This window comes from Taudactylus pleione, unplaced genomic scaffold, assembly GCF_031769625.1.
Source record: "Taudactylus pleione unplaced genomic scaffold, aTauple2 ptg000006l, whole genome shotgun sequence".
NCBI lineage: Eukaryota > Metazoa > Chordata > Amphibia > Anura > Myobatrachidae > Taudactylus > Taudactylus pleione.
The window spans coordinates 26,862,437-26,885,606 of NW_028284409.1; the positions used below are offsets into that span (position 1 = coordinate 26,862,437).

At 45.6% G+C, this 23,170-nt stretch overlaps 1 protein-coding gene across 1 annotated transcript in view; it reads right to left on the reverse strand.

Moving 5' to 3' along the window:
- The window catches only part of LATS1 (large tumor suppressor kinase 1), a 115,396-nt gene that overhangs the window by 65,540 nt on the left and 26,686 nt on the right, over nt 1-23,170 (reverse strand). The window contains exon 2 of the mRNA XM_088456203.1: nt 9,040-9,494. Within this exon, the coding sequence (XP_088312329.1) occupies nt 9,040-9,384 (345 nt within the window). The 5' untranslated portion in view covers nt 9,385-9,494. The remainder of the gene's footprint in view (nt 1-9,039; nt 9,495-23,170) is intronic.

The following is a 23,170-nucleotide window of genomic DNA, read 5'->3' on the forward strand; positions in this document are numbered from 1 at the left end:
CCTAGCATGATGCAGAAGATTCCTATATAGATATATAAACGTGTATAAAAAGAGTGTTTTTAGGAACCATTAGCTTCACTGTATGCAGCTATACGTGTCTGGGGGTTTCTCTATAAAGCTCCCAATGGAAATGTAAACAAAAACAAAAGGAGAAGACAAACAAGCGTAAAATGTGCTATAGCGCTTATTTTCTGATGACCATCATACTTTACTATTGTTTAGTACAAATATACTGATACAAATTTGAAATACACAATCATTAAAAACACAAGACTGCAACCCAGGATAGTTAATAAAACATAATAATGGCATCATGCATATGGGATACATTCAGTATCCAGACAAAGGGGATTGCTGGCGGTCAGAATACCGATGCTGGAATCCGAACACTCGTCAGAATCCTGGCGCCAGCATCCGGAAAGTAAGCAGCGGGGTTAGAATTAGGCAGTAGGGGGAGGGTTAGGATTAGGCACTAGTAGGGGGTTAGTGGTAGGGAGAGGGGGAGAATTAGGATACCGACAACAGGTGTTGGTATCTTAACCCTGCCAGGATGCCAGTGTATGGATTTTGACCACCGGCATCCTGTACCCATCCCCAACTATATAAATACAAAATGGCACAACCACCATTTTACCAATGCTGCACAATAAGTTTCCGCCTTATGTGCTCCGACAGTTGCGGAAATAGGGCCTACTGACAGAATATTACTTGTGTGCAGCTTCCTATGTCACACTAAGAGAATATTACATCAGTGTGACATAGGAAGCTGCACACATGTAATATTATGTCACTTTGACATAGGAAGCTACACATGTAATATTCAAAATAAGATGTTGTTGCATGTATGTAGCTTCCCATGTCACATCGACAGAATAATACATTTGTGTAGTTTTATGTTACTCACTGACAGGGTTGTGACAACCTGTGGGAGGAAGGAGGAGGCAGCATGATACGATCCCATGTCATGTAAAATTACAGACCTGTCGCTCTGACATGCGATGTAACCCAGTACATACATGACATCAGGAGGTAGCATGCTGAAAGTAATTAGCATGTGTGGCGGTGTATAGAAGCAGCCAGTGCCTCTGCCGACTGAGAAACTACAAATGCCAGCGTGATCTTGTAGTTCTGCAGCAGCTGAGGGGAGTCATAGGCAGTATAGTGATACTGTACATTACATCACAGCCTGACCACGCTGGGCACGGTCAGGCTGAGCACCGCAATGCTTCCTCTCCCAATCAAGATCGCGTTGGCTGCAGGCACTAAGCTCCTGACTGAGACGGAGTACAGGCGCTTCCAAGTTCCAGCCCACACAGACTCAAGAAAGCGGCAGCCCCCAACCGGCACTTGGCTCCACACCTCCGGTGCTTCCAGCCCATGTGGACTCTGTCGGGCAGCCATGAAGCTTCAGAGTCAGGACGGAGTGCAGGTGCTTCCAGCCTACACAAACTCAAGACAGCCCCCAGCAGTCACATGTAGTTCTTTCGCTGTCATTTTTTTGGTTTAGGGAAAAAAAGCTGGTAATAATATATCTTGATTGAGGTGAATAGACAAAACCACTTTTGGCACAAACTCCAGTTTTGTCCTCGGTCTGGCCTCATATTCAAATATGGCTCCTCTGTCCATAGGCCTTTAATTTACTCGCTTTTCTTGCTGATGTTATCGCAATTAGAAAAAATTACTTTAAAGTTAGAGGTTCAAATGGAGTCATCATTAATGTTCTCAGGACTAATTCATGTCCCACAGAGCTGTGACAGATTTAACTTGTGGATGGATTCTCTTAATTGCTTGACAGAATCTCTTTACTAGTTCATCTTCTACTAAGGTCTTATCCAGATGTACACGGAGAGCTGATATTTGTACTTTGACTGTTGAGACTGCCAAACCTTTAATAAACCCTTCATGTAAAGATTGCAATATTTGTGATATCTGCGCCTTCATGGCCTCAGCTTCATTTCCCATAAATTAGATAAATGTTTTCCAAATCCTAGAATACATCTGTTAGGAATTCTTCTTTCTTCCCTGTAATAGGATGTGTATCACTTGTTTGGAAAGCTCTTTTTGCTTTAATATCTTCCTCTAAATCTCCAGTCCGCTAAATTGAGTACTGCCGTGTTCTGATGTAATAACGGACCCTGATTTAACATATGCGTCTGGCTGGTAACAGCAATGGTTCTTCCAGTGTCATCTTTAATACAGTTGAAAACCAGGCTCTTCTGCGCCAATAAGGTAAGATCGCCATTACATCTACTTATTCCCGTTTGATCCTTTTCAATATCTGATATATCAGTGGGAAAGGCGGAAGACATATGCCAGGTGAAAATTAAATTTTTGCGAGAAGACCTCTATCTCTATTGTCACCATTAGATCTGCTTCTGGACCTCCAAATCTTCCTATTATTTCTTGGAATATATCCATATTCAATTCCCATTCTCCAGGAAGAATTTGTTTCTTGCTAAGGAAGTCTGCTACCACATTTTCCTCACCTGCCAAACGGAGTGCTAAAAGGGAGAGTAAGTACTTCTCCACCCAATTCACGATTTTTGAACCTTTTCATGAGAACCTAACTCCTGATACCACCTTGATTATTTATGTATGTTATCACTCTCATGTTATCTGAGAATTCCTCTTAGGTGGTCTTGGCAGTACTGTATTGCCTTCCATAACACTCGCTTCTATCTTTGATTTGAAGAAAATAAACTTTCCCTGTGGCGTCCATGGACCTTGTGTCACCTGTAGTGATACATGTCCCATCCTGACTGACTTGCATCTGTCATCAAAACTAGGTATTATGGTTGAAGCAATAACGTTGATCTGGTTTTAGATTCACATACCAGTCTAGGGATTCTTTTGTGTCTTATCTCAATCATATATGATAATAAAGAGGCATTTTGTTTTCTCTGAATTAATTTAGAATGTCCCACTGTAGACTTCTCATTTGCCACCTTGCCCAAGGAACTACATCTGTGTTTGACCAGATCCTTCCAAGCTGTCTTAATCCTGTACAGAGTTGAAACCTGCTGTGGTTCTGTCTGAGATTGACCATATTCTGTGTCCATCTGTCTTCTGAGAGACTGACAGTGTACCTCTGGGTATTTATTATAAACCCTAGAAATTTAATTGTCTGGACTGGATTCTGACAACTCTTGTCCCAATGTATAACTCAGCCCAACATCTGCAGACATTGTAGAGCTTGTCTTACATAGTCTTGTACTATATTTTCCATCCTCCCAGAGATCAATATGCCATCTAGATAAGACCAGATCATAATCCCCTGGGCACTTATGTAAGCTATCACAGTCACTAACACCTTGGTTAATACCCCTGGTGAAGTCGATAAACAGAAGGGAAGACATGTGAACTGGGAATGTCTTCCCGCTACACAGAATCTTCAGAAATCTCCGATAATTTTTGTTCAATGGGATGTGAAAGTAAGTATCTTTTAAGTGTTTCAATGACTGCTAGAATAGATTAACGTTTCCATATGAAACTGTTTGAATATATTTGTTTAGTTGTCTCAGATCCAGAATGGTCCTGAATTCTCCTGATGCGGTTTTTTATAATCTGAAAAAGAGGTGAATAGAAACCGGTTTTCCTTTATATAATTAGCACTGTTTTACTGCTTGAAGACTGAGTAATTTAGTTAAACTGGTTTCCATAGCCATCTTTCCCACTTTGTAACTGGCATTCTTGATAGACAAAATTGTACTATTTCTGGTTCCTTTTTGAACTCTATTCAATATCTGTTGGATACCACATCCAATACCAACCTGTCCTGAATACAGTGAATCAATTGAGTTGTGAACTGTATTAATCCTACTCCTACTGCTATTTTTAATAGACCTTGTACAGTAGTCATTACAGTTTTTAATAGACCTTGTACAGTAGTCATTAGGATTGAATCCTCCGAATTCTGCCGAAAGGATTGTCTGGTAACTCCTGAAGAAACCTTTGTACCGAGACCGGGACTGTATGTACTGGGTGCATCTATGCCGCTTAACTTGAGGTAATCAATCTGATTTACCTCCCATCACTTTATGTATTAAGTGAATCCAATTTATTTCCCAATAGAAAGGAACCATTATAACTCTATGACCTATGAGAGGTCGGGTGCATGTGCTGTGCAGCTCCTCACAGGCTTCTGATCCAGCGCTTCTTTGGTCATAACACGCGCCTGTGCATAAACAATGTATGAGCCGCCAACCTCTGGAGACTTCCCCCGGCAAAAGCGCTGGCGTCACCATTCCTCTGGTCTCCTGCCGGCCTTGCTGCATACCAACCTTCATGCTGTCCATCTGGGGAACCCATCCAGCCTCAGGCTGTTGTGCTAAGAACACACTGGGCAAATATATAAGAGAGTTCCATACTAATATAAAATAACAAACGTCCCTATCCTGCTTGGAGACAGGAAAAATAGAAAAGGGACCAGAGGAAGGGGCTGGACTATATAGGGTGAGGGGGTAATCCCTTTGTCTATACTAGGGGGAACAGGTCCTATTCCTCAAGGTGTAGGCTGCCATGGAGGAACGAAGAAGAAAATAAGAGATATGGTAAGAACTTACCCTTGTTATCGCTATTTCTACGAAGTCCATAGGGTTCCACAGGATACCTTGGGGTATTGGTGATTACGTCAGGCATCGGACACCACAGAGTTACATTTGCATCCTCCCAGGATGCACTGGGGTCCCCTCTCCTATACCCCGCCCCCGAGCCCAAGCATTTCAGTTTCGTAACAAGTCAAAGGCCGGAGGAGGAGAACAAAGAGAGAGAAGAAAGTCTGGAACACACAAGAATCACATTCTCACCAGAAGGAGACGGAAAAACCGGTGACCAGATCAAAGCCCATCTGCATTACAGGTGCGACAGGGCGGGAGTCCTGTGGAACCCTATGGACTTTGTAGAAATAGAGATGACAAGGGTAAGTTCTTACCATATCTCTTATTTTCTACATCAGGGTACATAAGGTATCCACAGGATACCTTGGGGATGTCCCAAAGCAGTATCCTTTAAAGATACCGTGGGGACGCCCTTGTGCTGGAAGGAGAATCCGCCGCCCGAAGGAAACATCCTGAGAGGCGAAGGTATGAAATGCATAATACCTCACAAAAGGTATGGACAGAAGACCACGTGGCTGCCTTGCACAGCTGAACTGCAGAGGCACCATGGCGAGCTGCCCATGAAGGACCCACAGACCAAGTAGAGTGAGCTTTAAGAGAAGATGGTACAGACAGGCCCTCATGAATGTAAGGATCAGAAATCGCCATGCGAATCCATTCTGCCAAGGTTTGCTTAGTGGCAGGCCAACCCTTCTTATGGAAACCATAGAGGACAGAGTCCGATTTCCTAAATGAACTAGTACGGTCAACATAAATCCTAAGAGCCCGTACCACATCCAAGGAGGCCTCACCAGCAGATAGGTCTGGGGAATTAAAGGCCGGTACTATAATTTCCTCATTGATGTGGAAACTAGATACCACCTTAGGTAGGAACCCAGGGCGAGTGCGCAGCACTGCCCTGTCCCTATGAAAAATTAGGAATGGGGGGTGACATAAAAGAGACCCCAAATCTGACACTCTTCTGGCCGAAGCAATGGCCAGTAGAAACACAGCCTTAGCTGTGAGCCATTTTAAATAAACTGAGCCCAGTGGTTCAAATGGCGGTCCTTGAAGAGCCTTAAGGACCACAGCCAAGTCCCAAGGAGCCACAGGTGGAACAAAGGGAGGCTGTATGCGAAGTTCACCTTGCATAAAAGTGTGGACATCAGGAAGTGTAGCAATCCTACGCTGAAACCACACTGAGGGGGCGGAAATCTGAACCTTCAGTGAAGCAAGGCGAAGACCATCATCTAAGCCCTCTTGTAGGAAAGCCAAAAACCTGGATATCCTAAAAACCTGAGGATCATAGCCTCTAGGTCGACACCATTCAAAGAAAGTATGCCACAATAGGTGGTAAGTTCTTGCAGAAGCCGACTTCCGAGCATAGAGCTGGAAAAACCCCTGGCCCTCAAGAGGGCAGTCAACAGCCACGCCGTCAAAGACAGAGGGCCCAGGTCCGGGTGATGGCAAGGATCTTGAGACAACAGGTCCGGACGTAGAGGCAACCGCATCGGAACGTCTATGGATAGGCTCCTGAGATCTGAGTACCAGTGCCGTCTGGGCCACGTTGGAGCTATCAGAAGGAGCATGCCGCCTTCTTGCTTGAATTTGCAAATCACTCGAGGAAGAAGGGAGAACGGAGGGAAGAGGTACACAAACTGGAAGGTCCTCCGGACCGACAGAGCGTCTACCAGAAGTGCCTCTGTGTCTCTTGTTCTTGACCCGTACACAGGATAGTAAAATGGCTGACAGTCAGATGTGAAAGTACAGGCAAATAGCGCTAGCATTAAGTCACATACAATGCTGAAATAAATCCCTGCACTATCAGCACTGAGATCAATTACGCAGACACAGAGCCTGGTAGGAAACAGTGCAGCATACTCTGACCTTATTCTGGAAAGGTATGCGAGGGACCCAGACCACGATGCCACCTGTATCAGCTTCCAGCAGCGTTTGCACACTTCATTAGAAAATTGCCGCCAAGGAGCAGAGAGGAGGCAGGCCCGGGGGAGGAGGAGCTGACACAGCCCACCAGACCGCTGTGGAGAGGCACTGTGCAGCGGGGGAGGCGCCGGCTGTTAGACAGGGAAAGCGCGCTCCCCTGGCATGCTATTAACTCCCGGGACTCCGCGCTGTCCCTGGTGGTCTAGTGGAAGGACAGGTTAATACCTGGCTCCACGCGCAGCCTGCCCCTAGGGAGCCCCCTGCCTGGAGACCTACAGGACTGTGTTACCGGAGGATAACCTCCGCGGGAACCCGCCGCTTCCCTGCCCCCTTGAATCCGGCCACAGTCCAGGTAATCTGGGGTCACCGCTAGCTGTGACCCCAGATACCTACCAGCATCCCCGGATCAGTACAGGCATTCTAGTCCAGCAGGGTGTAGGAGCGACAGCATGGACGTCAGTACTGAGTGTCCATGCTGTACAGCTCATTTGTGCAGCCACAGCTGCTTGTAGAAAACTTCAGGGGCCATTATAGCCCCACTCTGCTTGCAAGTGATCCGACTCCTGGCCGGACACAAACGAAACTGAGATGCCATGGCTCAGGTCGGGGTATAGGAGAGGGACCCCAGTGCATCCTGGGAGGATGAAAATTGAACTCTGTAGTGTCCGATGCCTGACGTCATCACCAATACTCCAAGGTATCCTGTGGATACCCTATGGACCCTGATGTAGAAATATTAGCTATGCTACAACCCTGTTCTGATATCCAGCACTTCAAAGTTGGGAAATAGGATACAGTAACGTTGCAAAACATAGTAAACAATGATTACAAACATTTTGCATTAGAAAAGTAATTAAATATTAATGCTTCTGCAAACTTAACCACTGAATGAAAACCCACACAAACCCCTCAGTGTGCAATTTTACACCACCATGAAAGACACCACCACAATACAGTTTGTCTTGAAAAGAGAACACTGGGACAAATGGGGTGCAAAGTGATGTGTAGGAGCTTGGGCACTTTTAAAACTCCCTCCAAAAAGCAAACTCATCCGGCTCTATAACCCCATTGGCTTCCAGGTACTCAGTAATTGTTCCAACAAAGTCCAAAAGAACAGAACCAGGAGAACATAAGGAGAAAGAGGAGAGCACAAGGTTCTGCAAGAAATAAAAAAAAGAAACAAGAACTTCACCATTTGCATATAGTGAACCTATTGGATTTACGGAAAAATATTTAATGCACTGGGTATGTCCCAAAGTGGTCCCTAAGGGAGGGTAGGCTCAGAAGTTGCAGAGCCCAGCACCTTAAGACTAAAACCTGGCCACCTCACACAGCTGTTCACCCCTGACCAAATATGCTGCTCTGCCCAGGAGGTATTGAACGTCAGTAGAAAGTGCAGACACATTGTAGGGAACACATTTACCTGTCCAACGGGTATACGTCTATAAAGCCGGCGGACGGCATACCGACTGCCGGCTTCTAGACTACTTAATCCTGGGGAGGGTTAAATGACAGGCGTCTACTTCTAGACGCCTGTCAATTTACCGACGCCGGGAGACCGGCATCCCGATCGAAGGCCTTGACTTGTTCAAAAGGTGAATAAAGCACTCTTCAATTGGAGGCCTATCTAGGTAGAAAGTTGGTATTACAATTCTTCAGATGGAACTTGGAGACCACTTTGGTTTGAAAAGAAGGCTTAGTTCAGGTCTTCATGAAATAAGAAAAACAGGAGACTTGCAAGACAGAACCCCAGCTTTGAAACGCTCCTTGTTGTGAAAATAGCCAAGGAGGTAGCTAGTCTTATAATGAAGGATCTTCACATGCCCCAAAACCAAAGGTTCAAAAAGAGGGTGCTGCAAGGATGTCAGGACTAAGCTGAGATCCCAAGGAACTACTGGTTTCATGTATGGAAGCGACACATGCATCACTCCCTGTAAGTCTGCACTTACGGTTAAAGCCAACTGATGTAAATGTTGGTGAAAAAAAGCGCACCCACTTAGTAAACCATACTGAGAGTGAACCATGATCTTCTAAACCAGGGATAGGCAATAAGCAGCCCTACAGCTGCTGTTTAACTACAAATCCCAGCATGCAGTGCAACATTTTTAGCATGGCCACATATCAAAATTGTGGCAGGGCATTCTGGGATGTGTAGTTTTACAACATCTGGGGGACCGCTTATTGCCCACCCCTATTCTAAACCAATCTGGAGCCAAACCCCTTGTTTTACCTTTTATTTGCACTTGCTAAAACATTGCTACAGAAGGAAAGACAAACCAGATGGAAGTCTACCTACTCCATCAATAACACATGTGAATCCCTTGTTGTGTACAGCTCCATCTTGTGGTTCAACCAAGTCTCTACATGTCAATGGCTGGCTGACCCTACTTATCCAGAAGTTGCTGCAAGATATACATTGTGATGGAAACATTCGCTTGGGATGTTTTTTTTTAGCAACTGATGTGAACCCAATGCCTGTCACTGTCAAGAGAAGCCTTACCTCATCAAACCCAGCACTCTGTAGGTCATGAAGCATTTTTCTGTTGACTTCACTCCCTCCTCTCTGGGATGAACTTGTCACATTGGCAAAAGGCTGCAAGGAGTTGCGAATCTCAGCCAAAGCTTTGTGATATGTGACAAATTTCGGAGGATTACGACCCTGCCTCAGATCCTCAGCCTTGGTTGGCCCTTGCTCAGTCTTCACCACATCAGATGGTTTGGGAAGATGACGGAGACTTTCACGAATTTCCAGCAGCATCTGCCTGCTATTGCCAGGATAATTGCTTGCTGGGAATGTTTTGGGCCTCATTTGCCTGTATCCCTCGGGTTTCTCCCCCCTCTTCATGAAAACACATGTATCTGTGCAACTTCTTCCAGAGACAATGCTAAAATTGCAGTTAGGACTTTTCTTTTGCCTGCTGTTAGCTTGTAGAGAAATCCACCCTCACAATGAACCTGTAATATTAAATAGAACAAAATTAATTAGAATGGCAAAGTTACATGTTAATGCTGTTCACAAATAAAGTGCATCCAGTAATCACTAGGAAATTATTTTTCTATCATGGTACACATCATTTGAAATAATGTTGTGGAACAGATTATGAAAACTAGAGAAAACATATAAAATGAAAAGACTTGATAGACCATTATTTTTTTTCACTAAACTGTACTAACTAATTACAGTAGCTGACTTGTTGGGATGCGTAAAAGTTTTGTGATCATGTGAAACTCACGTAGTGGCCTAGCCCCCTCCCCAGAGGCGTCCCACTGACGAGACAGGCTGCCAGTGTATTAAAAATGTTTGTGGTAACAGCCCACACTTGTAGGTGGTGCTTTTTTCAAAATAATTAAAAATAAATATACAATAAAAAAAAATGCTGCTGAGGCAGCTCAGAAAGAGCACCAGGCTCATTTGGGCACTGATGAAAAACATAATATAGCTCATCAGCCAATCAGGGTAGAGAGGAGAAGGAGGAACCTGAGTTAGAGCGGTTATTTGGAAAGTGCCCAGACTCCTCCCAGCACCAGCTATGCCCAGTGTTCCCATAAGGAAAAAGAAATTATTTAGGGTGATGCAGAGTTATTTATGCCATTTATGTTTTAAGCATCACTTCCTGAATAAGTGGGCAACTCGCAGAGGCCCAAAAAAATAAATAAAATTATATATATATATATATATATATATATATATATATATATACATACATACACACACACATATATATATATATATATATATATATATATATATATATATATATATATATGCACACACACACATACATATACATACATACATACATACATATATATACACACACATATATATATACACACACACACCTTTATGCCAGGTACACACCAGACGACATATCGTCTGATCCGGCATTTCGGCAACATCCTCTAGTGTGTACCCTCAATGTCACTGACGATGTGCGCTTCCACACATAGTCAGCGACATCGCCCATCGGACCTGCATGCAGGTCCAACTGGCGACATAGCTCAAATAGGCGTGATGCTCAAGTGCTCACATATTTAGCCATGTTGTTTATAAAGACAGTACAAGTACAATATTAATAACCATAAAGAGATCTAAAACTGGGTACACACTAGACGACGTGTGTACCCGGCCGTACAGTCCGTACACACCAGTCTCTACATGTCAATGGCTGGCTGACCCTACTTATCCAGAAGTTGCTGCAAGATATACATGGTGAAAGAACCATTCGCTTTTTTTTTTTAGAAACTGTTGTGAACCCAATGCCCTGTTCCCCCACCGCAGCCAAATGCATGGGGTCGTCATTCAGATCCTCAGATTGAGCAGCATGTACAGCAGATTTGGGGATGCGACGGTCGACCCTGCATGAGTGCACACATACTGCGTACACACTGGATAATTTGAACAACTTGTCATTCCAAACAGTTGGAAAGCAACAAATCGTTCCAAAAAAAGTGTGTGTAACTAGCTTAAGTTTTAAAGCAATGGGCATAATCACAAACCGCTTGTTACAAATCTACACTGGGCAGCAGATACAGCTCTGTCCATCTTGTGAGTATAATCTGCATAGGATTTATTTTTTATGTCTACAAAATGTTTTATTCTTATGCCGGGTACACACTAGGACGACATATCGGGCACATCGGCCAGTGTGTACCCGCTATGTCACTGACTATGTGCGCTCCCGAGATACATCGCCTATCGGACCTGCATATGTATTCAGCAGCATTGCAGTCGCTGCTGGAAAGTGTGTATGCACTTGCCGATGCTGGCACCCCTGCCAGGTCCCGCCACTCGCGATATCGCGCCGGTACACATCGTTTAGTGTGTACCCAGCTTTGCTTCAAACCCACGGAAATTCATTAATCAACAACTTTTTAATGTCTATTTCTGTGGTAGTAGCAATAGTACATTCATCGTTGCTCATACTGTGGCAGCACTAACATCAACCATGCCGCCCACATTACATGACTGAGGGCCTGATTCAGACCCGCAAGCTGGTCGATGTTGGCCCAGTGCGCATGCGCACGACGGAGGCTGCGCGTGGCTGCCCAGACGGAGGCGTTCCCATGGGAACGCCTGCCGTCTGGGGTCGGCCCCACTGACATCACAAGTGATGTCAGTGGGAGTGCTTTCGGCTCTGTTAGAGCCGAAAGCACTCTAGGGCTTGCGACAACGAGACCCTACCACAAGGGTACTCACTGGACAGAGAACTCATTGGACAGCGCTTCACAGTGCAGATGGACAATGACCCGAAGCATACTGCAAAAGCAACCAAAGAGTTTTTTTAAGGCTAAAAAGTGGAATGTTATGCAATGGCATGCATTTCACTTGATGAAGACAAAACTGAAGGGAAAATGCCCCAAGAACAAGCAGCAACTAAAGACATTTGCAGTAGAGGCCTGGCACAGCATCACCAGGGATATGAAACCCAGCGTCTGGTGATGTCTATGCGTTCCAGACTTCAGGCTGTAATTGCCTGCAAAGGATTTGCAACAAAGTATTATAAAGTGAAAGTTAGATTTAGGATTGTTTAGTTTGTCCCATTACTTTTGGCCCCTTAAAAAGTGGGAGGCACATACAGAAACCGTTGTAATTCCTACACCGTTCACCTGATTTGGATATAATTACCCTCAAATTAAATCTGAAAGTCTGCAGTTAAAGCACATCTTGTTTGTTTCATTTCAAAGCCATTGTGGTGGTGAATAGAGGGAAAAATATGAAAATTCTGTCAATGTCCCAATATTTATGCACCTGACTATGGCCCTGATTCAGAGCCGGATGCTCATCCTGGACGCTCGTATAGCTGTGGGTCACCACCCACAGCCTATACGAGCGTGCAGGATGATGGTCGCGATGGTCTTGACCATCGCGACCATCGCCAGTGCGAGCAGAAGCCTGCGGTTGAGTTTCTCAACCGCAAGGCCAGGAGTGATTTTGGCTCTATAAGAGCCCAAATCACTCCCACTGACATCACTAGTGATGTCAGTGGGGCCGGCTTCTGACGGTAGGCGTTCCCTTGGGAACGCCTCCGTCTGGCAGGCACGCCCCCGGCACGCCCACCAAAGGGGGCGTGCTGTCAATCAACATCGACAGCACGCCCCCTTTGATCAGACACAATGAGCGAAGGACAGTCCTTCGCTCGTCGCGTCTCGCGCATGCGCACGACGGAGCTCCCTCCGTCGTGCGCATGCGCAGTGCACACCATCGACCCACTTGCGAGCGGACAGCCGCTCGCGAGTGGGTCTGAATCAGGCCCTATATATCAAGTATGTGTGGGATAGTACCTTTTTTAGCCCCTAGTGGTCAGAACCTGCATATAAAGGGAACTAAGCTTCAGTTTACACATTGTTTCTCACATAAAAAAGGACTAGGTTAAACAATATTTTTCAACCATGGTTCTCTCACTAGGGGGTATATTTACTAAAGGTGAGTTTTTAGAAGTGGAGAGTTTGCCCAAAGCAACCAGATTCTATTATCTTCTAGAAGATAATAGATATGCTGCATACACACGGGACGATTTTCCTGAACGATATCGTTCACTGCATAAAAATGAACGATTTATCATTGAACGATCGACCAAAGATGCGCTATAAATAATGATATCTTTCATCGTCCATGCATGCAGGCCAATTTGGACGATATCGCCAACTTTGCCTGTTCAGAGATGTGGCAGTATGACTCACTGAAAGATATCTTTGAACGATATCTTTGTTGACAGATATCTTTCAAGTCGTTGGTGGTACAGGAAGTACCGTATGTATGCAGCTTTAAATGTTAAGTAGAATCTGATTGCTTGCTATGGGTAACATCTCCACGTCTAAAAACTTGAAACCTTAGTCACAAGCTCACACGGACTACCTCCATTTCAAACTCATGCTATCCTCCTACAGCTCTGCCCTATCTCACGTTCAACAACATTACTTTAAATCTCTTACCTCTTCCCACACCTTTGCCATCTTCAATATTCTCTTCTGCCCCTCTACTCCTCCATTAAACTCTTCCCTGTCTGCCCTTTAGCTTGCTATCTACTTTATTACCAGATCAACGCAATCCTCCATCTCCAACAGTCTTTTCTGCCTTCCCCATGGCGTGGGTAAAGTCCGCATTTTCTCATCTCCTGCCCTCATTCTCTCTCACCTCTGCTGTGCTCGCTCTCTCTCTCTCTCTCTCCTGATGCTTGCTCCCATCACTTCAAACTATCCCCTTCTTCCGGCTCGGTATCCTCTTCTTTCAAACCTGACTGTCTCAACCATCCTGACTTTTTAGCTGCTGCCCTCTCTCCTCCTCTATACCTTCAAGCTCTGAGATGATTTTCTATCTCTCACCTTTTTCCTCACCTAGTAATCACTTCTTGACCCTCAATTTGATCTCCGCCATCTCTGATGGTTACCTTCTTATGGCCAAATTCTCATACCCCTTGATCTGTCTTCCACCTTTGATTCCCTCTTCTCCACATACTCAACTCCATTGGCTAATGCTGGGTATACATTATACAATTATCTGTCAGATATCTGTCCAATCTGGCCGGTTGGAATGAAAATCTGGTAGTGTATGGGATCAAATGATAATTGACCATTTGCTTATGAACACAAATTAGTTAAATCAAACATATTGAACCAATTTGGACAATCATTTTTTTGTTAATTTTCATGTGTTTGGGACCATATGGTGAAATCTCATTTGCTCCCATACTTTACCAGGTTTTCATTACAACCAGCCAGATTGGACAGATAATTGTATAGTGTATGCCCAGCATTACTATAATGGATCCACTCCTACCTATCCAAACGCTTTTTCATTCGCCATCTCCCCCCTCACTTCCACTATTAGAAGGTGTCCTCCAACAAAACATTGTTGGCTCCTTTTCTTCTTCTACACCTCAACCCTTGAAAATGTCAGCAGCTCCTTCAGCCTCCATTACCATCACTGACTTTTCAACCTTTATCCTCTTATACCAGCGCACTCTAAAATTTAACAGGACCAAGACTGAACTCATTGTTCCCCTCTTCCAGGGCCCTTCTCTCCTCTCTCTGTTGAGAACATCACCCTCATCTCCCCTCAAGTCCACTACCTCAGAATCAAGTCATCCTCTTATTCACTCTCCACATCCTGGTGATCTCTAGAATCCATGCCTTCCCTCACCCCAATGCATCCTAAACTCTCATTCGATCATTTCCAGCTAACCTCCTCTTCAGTGGCTCCCCACTCCCTTCTCATCTGTTCTCACATCAATATATACTGATGCTCGCCTCATTTCCCTCTCTTGACGTACAACATTTGCCTCCATCATATGCAACCTGCTTCACTGATTCCCAATCCTCCTACTTAAAAATCCTTAAACCACTCCTCCCCCGACATATCAATCCAAGCTCATCTCAGTCCACTCTCTCTCCCATTCTCACCACTCCTCTGACTGCCACCACATTGTCAGACTGTCTACTAGTCTCAACACTGCAACTTACACAGAGAGACTGATCTACTCATAGATTTCCTGTTTTAAAGATCATCATATTCATAGTTCCTATTTTACAATTATTATTTTGATGAACGTAGTTAATCTGCGGAAGTGCTACCTTGGCAGGCAATGTAATTCAGACAAAAAAAGGTAGAGACAGCAGATGACGTCATGGAATATTCAATAGAGCTGGTAATACAGAATCTTTAATCATTTGCAACTTAGGAAGTCACTGAATATTGTAGTTTATACACAGAATACTGTTAAGGATTCTACATCCTATTATACACAGGACTTCTATTCCTTAATGGACTGGGCATGAAGATTTTTAGTGCCCTGTGTGACCAGACATTGCTGGGCCATTTATAATGCAGCCGTGAATCAAATAGACAGTCCCCTCAGGAAGACTGCTTACTGGAGAGAGGCAGCAGTACAAACAATCACAAGCGGCAGCCTGCAATAATATCCTAGTGGCTGCCGGGGTGGGAGGGGGGTTGGGCAGAGTGGAGACTGAGTAGGCTGGCCAGTGCCCTGGACCCCGGGGCTGTTGCCGGCGGCTGGGGGGGGGGTGTCATCACACGTCAATTGCCCAGATGCGGTCACACCGGAACGGCCCTTGAACCGGCTCTGCGTGACCAGATACTGCAGGGCCTATTACAATGCAGTCCAGATCATACAGGCAGTCCCCCGCCAGAGTTAGCTTACCTGAGAGGAGAGAGTCAGCAGTCCCCAGCGGTAGCCCGCGATAACCTCTTAGCAGCCGTCGGTAGAGGGGTAGGAGGCAGAGGAAGGTGGTCGGCAGGGCTCGAGTGGCGATTGGATGAGAAAACTACCGGCTGTGATTGGTTGGGGAGACTTTGAGGACTTATTGACTAGCAGCGATAGCGTGTCCTGTGGGACCCTCACTGTTTTAAAAACTGAGTCCCACAGTGCCTGTAGCGTGCAAAAACACACTATAGCGTGTATTTTGCGAACCCTGGTTACCATGTATGGCATTGTGACATCTTATAAATAAAAAACGAATTGCATCATCTGTGATGAGGCCTAGCCACAGCAAACAACCATACAGGGATTATCTATTCAGCATAATACATTGCACATACATGAAGTTTAAATAGGAGATTTACTGCACATAGGTGTTGCTGATGGACCATTTGTATTTCTAGTTGACTGAATATATAGCATGTGTGTTTACTGGTTTTTCCAAATAAATATCTGCTTTCAGATATAGCGCAATACACATTTGTACAACCATACCAAGGCTTATCCCTAGGACAATACCGGTCCCTAATTAATTACTAGTGGCTCATCCTCGTATTATTATTGGCTTCAGAGCATAGTAGACAGGCTTTAGGGTAGATTTATTAAGGGACAGTTTGGGAAATCTGTTGATAACTAATCGGCTACGACTGATCATTTAAAAACAGAATAAATGTTAAACTGGGCATGTATAGACACTGAAGGTCGACGACTGACAACCTGCTCCAAAATACTCCTTGAAGCCTTCACACCCAAGGATTTGCATAGCTGGCAAGAATATTTGCAGCTTGGAGAAGCATCAATCAGGGAAGAGGAGTGTATGCACAAATACTTGGAACACCGCAGGAATCAAACTTTTCCTTAAAAAGGGAGCTTCATTGGCAGCAGCGGGGCATTAACCAAATGGTAATTACTATGTAAGATTGTCCTTGAAGCTGCAGTTTATGTCAGTGAGGTACAATCTGTCCCTGGAAGACTGTCCAAAGCAGCGATGGTCAAGTTCTGTAGTCAAGGACCCCTAATGGTCCATTTTTTCCAGATGACCTGTGGATCTTTTACATTTGTCAATTAGTAATGAATAACCTGTGCACCAACTAGGAGATCTGGAAAACATGAATGGTTAGGGAACCTTGAGGACGGAACTTGGCCATCCCTGGTTCAAAGGAATTACCCAACATGGACCTGCAGTACTGCCGTTGTCCTGAACTTTCTCCAGGTCTTGTGAAGCAGTGACCATCTAAAGAGTGCAGAACAGATCTCCTCTGACTTCCCAGAGTACCTGCAGTGATGAGGCAGTCTGCCACAGGGATCTTTTACCACTAGGAGGGTGGGGGTTGATCATGCTGGGAATCTTTTGCCACTGATACAGCCAAAGGAGATTATCTAATGTTCTGATTCAACTAAAACAGAGACACCACTTTTAAGACCAAAATAAAACTGTTTGGTTCTAGCATAGCCCAGTCAGAATGGAAATTAGGAAAGGACCAAGACAGAGGGCCCAATTCATCATGAATCGCAATTGCAACTGCATGCACAAATCGGTTGATGGTGCGTACTGCGAAAGCACCACAGTATTCGTGCGTGAGTTAGAATTGCGATCACCTACAGATACAAAGCCATCACAGAGTGAGCAACGTCAGGTAAGCGTTTGGGGGATGGTGACAGGGGAGTGGTCAGAGAAACGTAGATGCACCTGTACGTTTGAACGCTGTTACTGAGACGTGCATAAAATAGCCACTGCTATGGCATACGCAGCTTGTGTACTCACTGCGTGTGACGAAGTTAGCAATTTCTGAGTAAGGTCAGACATGCTGTAATTGTGCATGAGGGGACGAAGTTACTCAATGTTCCCAAAGTATACGCAGGATTGCAAGGAATGACGAATGTGTGAAAGTGGTAGTGGGCGCGTCTATGCTGGCTTTGGGAGTCATTAGCATATTTTCACAGCATACCTGCGTGCATAAACGCAGCTGCAATCGCAATAGCGATCTGTAGTGAATCAGGCCCAGAGTTCCTAACTCTGAACCTCTTCTAGTTGAAGACCTAGCTAACAGGAAAACAACCTCCTAGGAAACTAATGTAAACTCCACTGAATCAGACAGTTAGAAAGGAGGGTGCTGCAGAGACATCAGCATCAGGATGAGGTATCAATGATTTGTCGGTCCACGAGGAGGGGGTGGGGCTAAATGACACAAATAGCACCATTTAGTCCTGCCCCTCCTCGCAGACCCGCAAATGCCCCATTAAATCTACCCATCCTGCCTGCTTCAGTAGGAAGTGGGGAGGATGCGGGAGATTTACCTACACTTCCATGGGTGCGAGGGGCTACCCGAAAAATAGCGAGCCTCCCGCAACTTTCGTGAGTGCAGGCAAGTATGATTCAGGCAATAGACTTCGTTTTCTGTGAAATAAAAACCCAGAAAGGGCTGAGGGGGAGTAGAGCGTTACCTCCCTTCCATACCCTTTCATTTGGAGCAGCAACTGCTGGAGAGCGGTATAATAATGAGTGTTTGCAGGCAACAGTTGAAGGTTCCTTGCAAGTTTGGGGCTGCATTTCAGCAAATGGAGTGGGGGATTTGGTTAGGATGGAATGGGTATGAAATCCCAGCAGTCACGATTCTGCTGGTCAGAATACCAAAAGCGGCATCCTGACAACCAGAATCCAGACACGCAGAGAGGACAATGGTAAGTATTTTTCTAACCCCTCCCTCCCTCCTTCCCCGATGCCTAACCCTAACATACCCCCCTAGTGCCTAAGCTTAACCTCCCCCTCCCAGCACCTTCATACTAACCCTCCCCCTAGTGCCTAACCACGCTACCTAATGCTAACCTCCCTCTAACACCCAGAAACTTACCTTCGGGATCCCGGCGGTCGTGAAACTGGTGGTGGGATCCTGACCTGTCAGGATTTCAGCGCCGGTATTCAGACAGTCAGCATCCCGCACACTGGGATGCCGACTGCTTCCAGTTAAGATTAATGGTGTCCTCAAAGCTGAGAAATAGAGGCAGGTACCCATCATGCAATACCATCAGGGAGAAGTCTAATTGGCTCCAAATTTATTCTGCAGCAGGACAACGATCACAAATATACAGCCAATGTCATTAAGAACTATCTTCAGAGTAAAAAACAACAGGGAGTCCTGGAAGAGAAGATATGGCCCCCACAGAGCCCTGATCTCACAGTATGGGATTACATGAAGAGACAGAAGGATTTGAGCAAGCCTACATCCACAGAAGATCAGAGGTCAGTTCTCCAAGATGTTTGGAACAACCTCCCTGCCGAGTTCCTTCAAAAACTGTGTGCAAGTGGACCTAGAAGAATTGAAAAAATTATGCAGTTTTGAAGGCAAAGGGTGGTCACACCAAATAATGATTTGACTTAAATTTCCCTTCTGTTCATTCACATGCATTTTGTTAATTTGGCTCCCACATCCTAAATTCAGTTATTAGAAATATTCAGAAAATCTGAATATTTCAGATCTGCCGTGACATCATGACATTACTGTGTTACTGTCTAGTGACTGCCGGCGTGACAGCCACTCTCTCAGCAGCTACTTCTTCACAGCGCCCCGCCGAAAGCCTCTTCATCCCGCCTCGAAGGTCACCGCACCCCTGCCGTGGACATAGCCTGATCCCCGAAATGCAAGCCAGACTCCTCACGGACGACGCCAGACCGCAGGTAGTCTAAAAACAAACAAAAAAAATCCCAAATCCGAAATGCAGGAGCATTTCATATATGAGAAGTGTGTGTGTGTATATTATATCTATCTATATCTATAGAATAAGTGAAAAAGTGTGTCTGTCTGTGAATAGCCAGGCTGATTTCTAGATCACTTGTTATACTTGCGGTAGTCTTGACCACATGCTCTGGTACGCACTCTGTTGTGGAGTGCTTTTAAGACTGCAATAAATTGTTTTGATGCACGATGTGGCGCCCCTGTTTGTGTTTTCATTTCAGACATATACTGCCTAAAACAAAAGTTTTAGGCAGGTGTGGAGAAAATAAGAATGCTGTCAAAAATAGAAGTGTTAATAGTTTATTTTTATCAGAGAGTGAGTGAGTATAATCGGGGAGAAAATGCATCTGTCTGTCCGAGTTTTTCTCCTTTATGCACGGTCAGAGTTTTGGTTCTGGCTCCACCAAATTTGGCATGGTGGTGTAGTTTGAACAGGAATTTGCCTAGGTTTAAACTTCGTCAGAGCCACAATAGGGATACCCTTCAATTACACAGATTCCAGGGCTAGCTCCAGTGGAAATTGGCAGTCTGCCGAAAACCTATGAGACTGCAACAAAAGTATCCTTTTCACCTCTGAGCAAATAAGACTCATTGAAGTTCATATTAAAATCGGGATGTAGTCAGCATCCCGACGTGTGGGATGCCGACAGTCTGTACACCGGCGAAAAAATCCTTACAGTTCCGGATCCAGACACCAGTATCCCGAAAGTAAGTATCGGGGTGTTACGTAGCGGGTTTAGGCATTAGGGGGCAGGGTTAGGATTAGAGTATGGGGAAAGGGAGGTTAGGATTAGCCACTGGGAGGGGGGGTGGGGAAGAGTTAGGTTTAGGCACTCGGGAGGGCGGGCTAGGGTAGGGGGTGGAAAAATACTTGGGTGCGTTCCTATGGGTTCAGAATGCCGCTGTCAAGTATTCTGACCAGCAGCATCCCGACAGCTAGGATTTCATACCCAACCCATTCATTCCAGAGCCACTGTGTTTGCATGCAAGGGTGTAACCATGGGAGGAGAGAGCCAGGCAAGGAGGTGTGGCCTAACTGCAGGAGGCGTGGCCATGCCCGCTTAGAGAAAAAAAAGTTTTTGCAGTGGTGCTGTACACTGGGGAGGGGAGCAATATGAGTCACTAAGCATGGCGCAAATCCTGGAGGGCACTATCAGTGTGATTTCCCCCACCCACAGGCAGAGAAGACAAGCAGTAGGCTGCTGATAGGTAAGGTATCGGGGAGCGGCGGCCCCTCCAACACAAGCCCAGGTAATTAGTACCCAGTCCCCCTCCTTATTGGCACTCGGGCTCCCCTCGACCGGCTCACTTTGTGTATATGACTGGATGCAGGAGGAGCAGCAGGCCAGTTAGGGCACGATATCAGCCGCACCCCTTGCACTCCCGGTAGTTACATTACTGTTTGCAAACAGTGGGGTTCTTTTCAGGATCAATAGAATGGGGTTATAGGCGACAACAATGTAAACAAATTAAGGCTGCAGGTGTACTTCAGGGTTCAGTCTTCAAGCTGGGCAACGCCAAGTATCCCAGCCAATAAATATATTTTAGATATAATGACAGGCGCTCAATATACCAGTTTGTGGTCACAAGTGAGTGCTGTAACAGCTCACCTCACTATACAACTAAGTGTAAAGCACTAATATCCATATGTATCAGACCACTGCTCCCCTTCTTTGGTCCAGAATCCCCCCCCCAGGAGCCATCGAATCTACAAGAAAAAAAAAAAAAGACAGATGGGGCGCTCCATAGTGCATAAAAGTTTTATTTTGAAATCCCGGCTAAGAGCAAAGTGGACTCGTACCAATAAAAAGTCAGCTGTTAACTATGGACCGGATTTAGACCCATTCGCAAGCAGCCGCTTGCTCCTTTCTGGCCAATGTTATGCAATAGCGCATGCATCGCAGTGCGTGTGGACGAACTAGTCCGAGCGATTCGGAAGTGCTCGCTTGTCCAGCAAAGACAGCCCAGTGGAATGAGTGACAGGAGAGGCCGTTTGTGGGTGGTAACAGGGGCAGGGCAGTAGTAACGGGGGAGTGGAGTTGAGAACGCAGGCGTGCCTGAGTGTTTCAACGCCGTTTCAGAGGCGTGCATAATTAACAGGCAGCGTCATAGTACACATCACCTGGTTGAATTATACACTGAAATGCTCGCAGTGCTTGCGGCAGGGTACAATCAACTGCAAACGCTGCGGTCCGATGGAACCTGATGTACCGATGGTTGTATATACTTCCTGGAGATGACGTTCGCTAGTGGGCGGCTAAAGACAGGATGGTGGGCGTCTGTAAACACAAAGTGATCGCACGCCAAGACATAGTGGGCGTGCTTTTGCCTTGCCGTGCGATCGCCTGCCTTGACGTCACTTAGCTGAATTTGCATACGTGTATACATGAACACTTAATAATATTGGTGCCTACAGTTACCTACCATCCACTGTGCAAATGAATATTGGGCACACTTACCAACCGTCTACTGTGAATATGTGTACAGAAACACTTATCCCCCACGAAGCCAATGAGAATATACCAGTCAACCTACTAAGCACACTCCCTACCACACACACACTGTGCATGCACCTACTGGGTACACAGACATGTGTCTAAGGAACATGTTCACCATCCATCATACATGGTCATGTACCCATTCCCCTAATGCGCCAGTCACATTTACCCCATGTATATGCGTAACGAACACACAAACAAACATCCGACCTACTGGGCACAGTTATCAGCAGTACTTATCTTGCACCACCATACCCCACCTTACTGGGCACAGAACCAGCAAACCCCACCCTTCTACTAGGCACACTTAGCATCAGCAACCCTTCCCCCTGTTAATGAGCACACTTAAGCATCCACCTCTTAATGGGCACTTTGCATTCCCACTCTTACTGGACACACATGGCACAGCAACACTCCTCCCACACACAAACACACTGGACACACTTAGCGCACACCCTCCCTGGGCACACATGGCACCCCTTCCTGAGCACACCTTGCAACCCTCCGCCCTTGCCAAGCTGACTTAGCACTATCCTCCCTTACTAGGCACACTTCGAACCCTTCAATACAGGGCACACCTTACAGTCCTCACCCTGTTGTCAAGCAGACTTTGCAACCACATCCTCTCCTCACCCCCTTACTGGGCACATGCAACTGATGACCGCATCTCTTGGGGTCCCTCTGCCACCTGCCAGCCACACAGGACCACCACACAGCACTGGCGCCCGGAGCACCTTGGACTCTGTCCACTCCAGTCACCATCATTGGCACTCCAAACTCTCGCTGCTGCCTGTGGCCCCACCCCTGGCTCTGCAAAGTGCCGGATGTCAAGAAGGTCCTTCGGAAAAGGGTATCTAGCGACAACCCAGTGCGTAGTGTGCACTGTGTCACTAACAGGAATCTGTTGCGTATAAGCTTATTATTGGTTGAGGTTATCACAGATGGAGGTCTAATCTTTAGGCCCTAAAGGAATGTCTACTAAATATGATAATTTAAATTTCTGTATGTATTGCAAGAAATATCACCCCTCTTAATTGTATTTTCCCTAATGCTGAAATACTCTGTTCATTCTTACACAGTATGATGGCAGATTTATTGTGTACTAATGACCCGCTCTGGCTTCGCACAGGAGCAAGTTCATCTCGCCACAGCCAACTGCATCTCATAACAACTTACGCCAT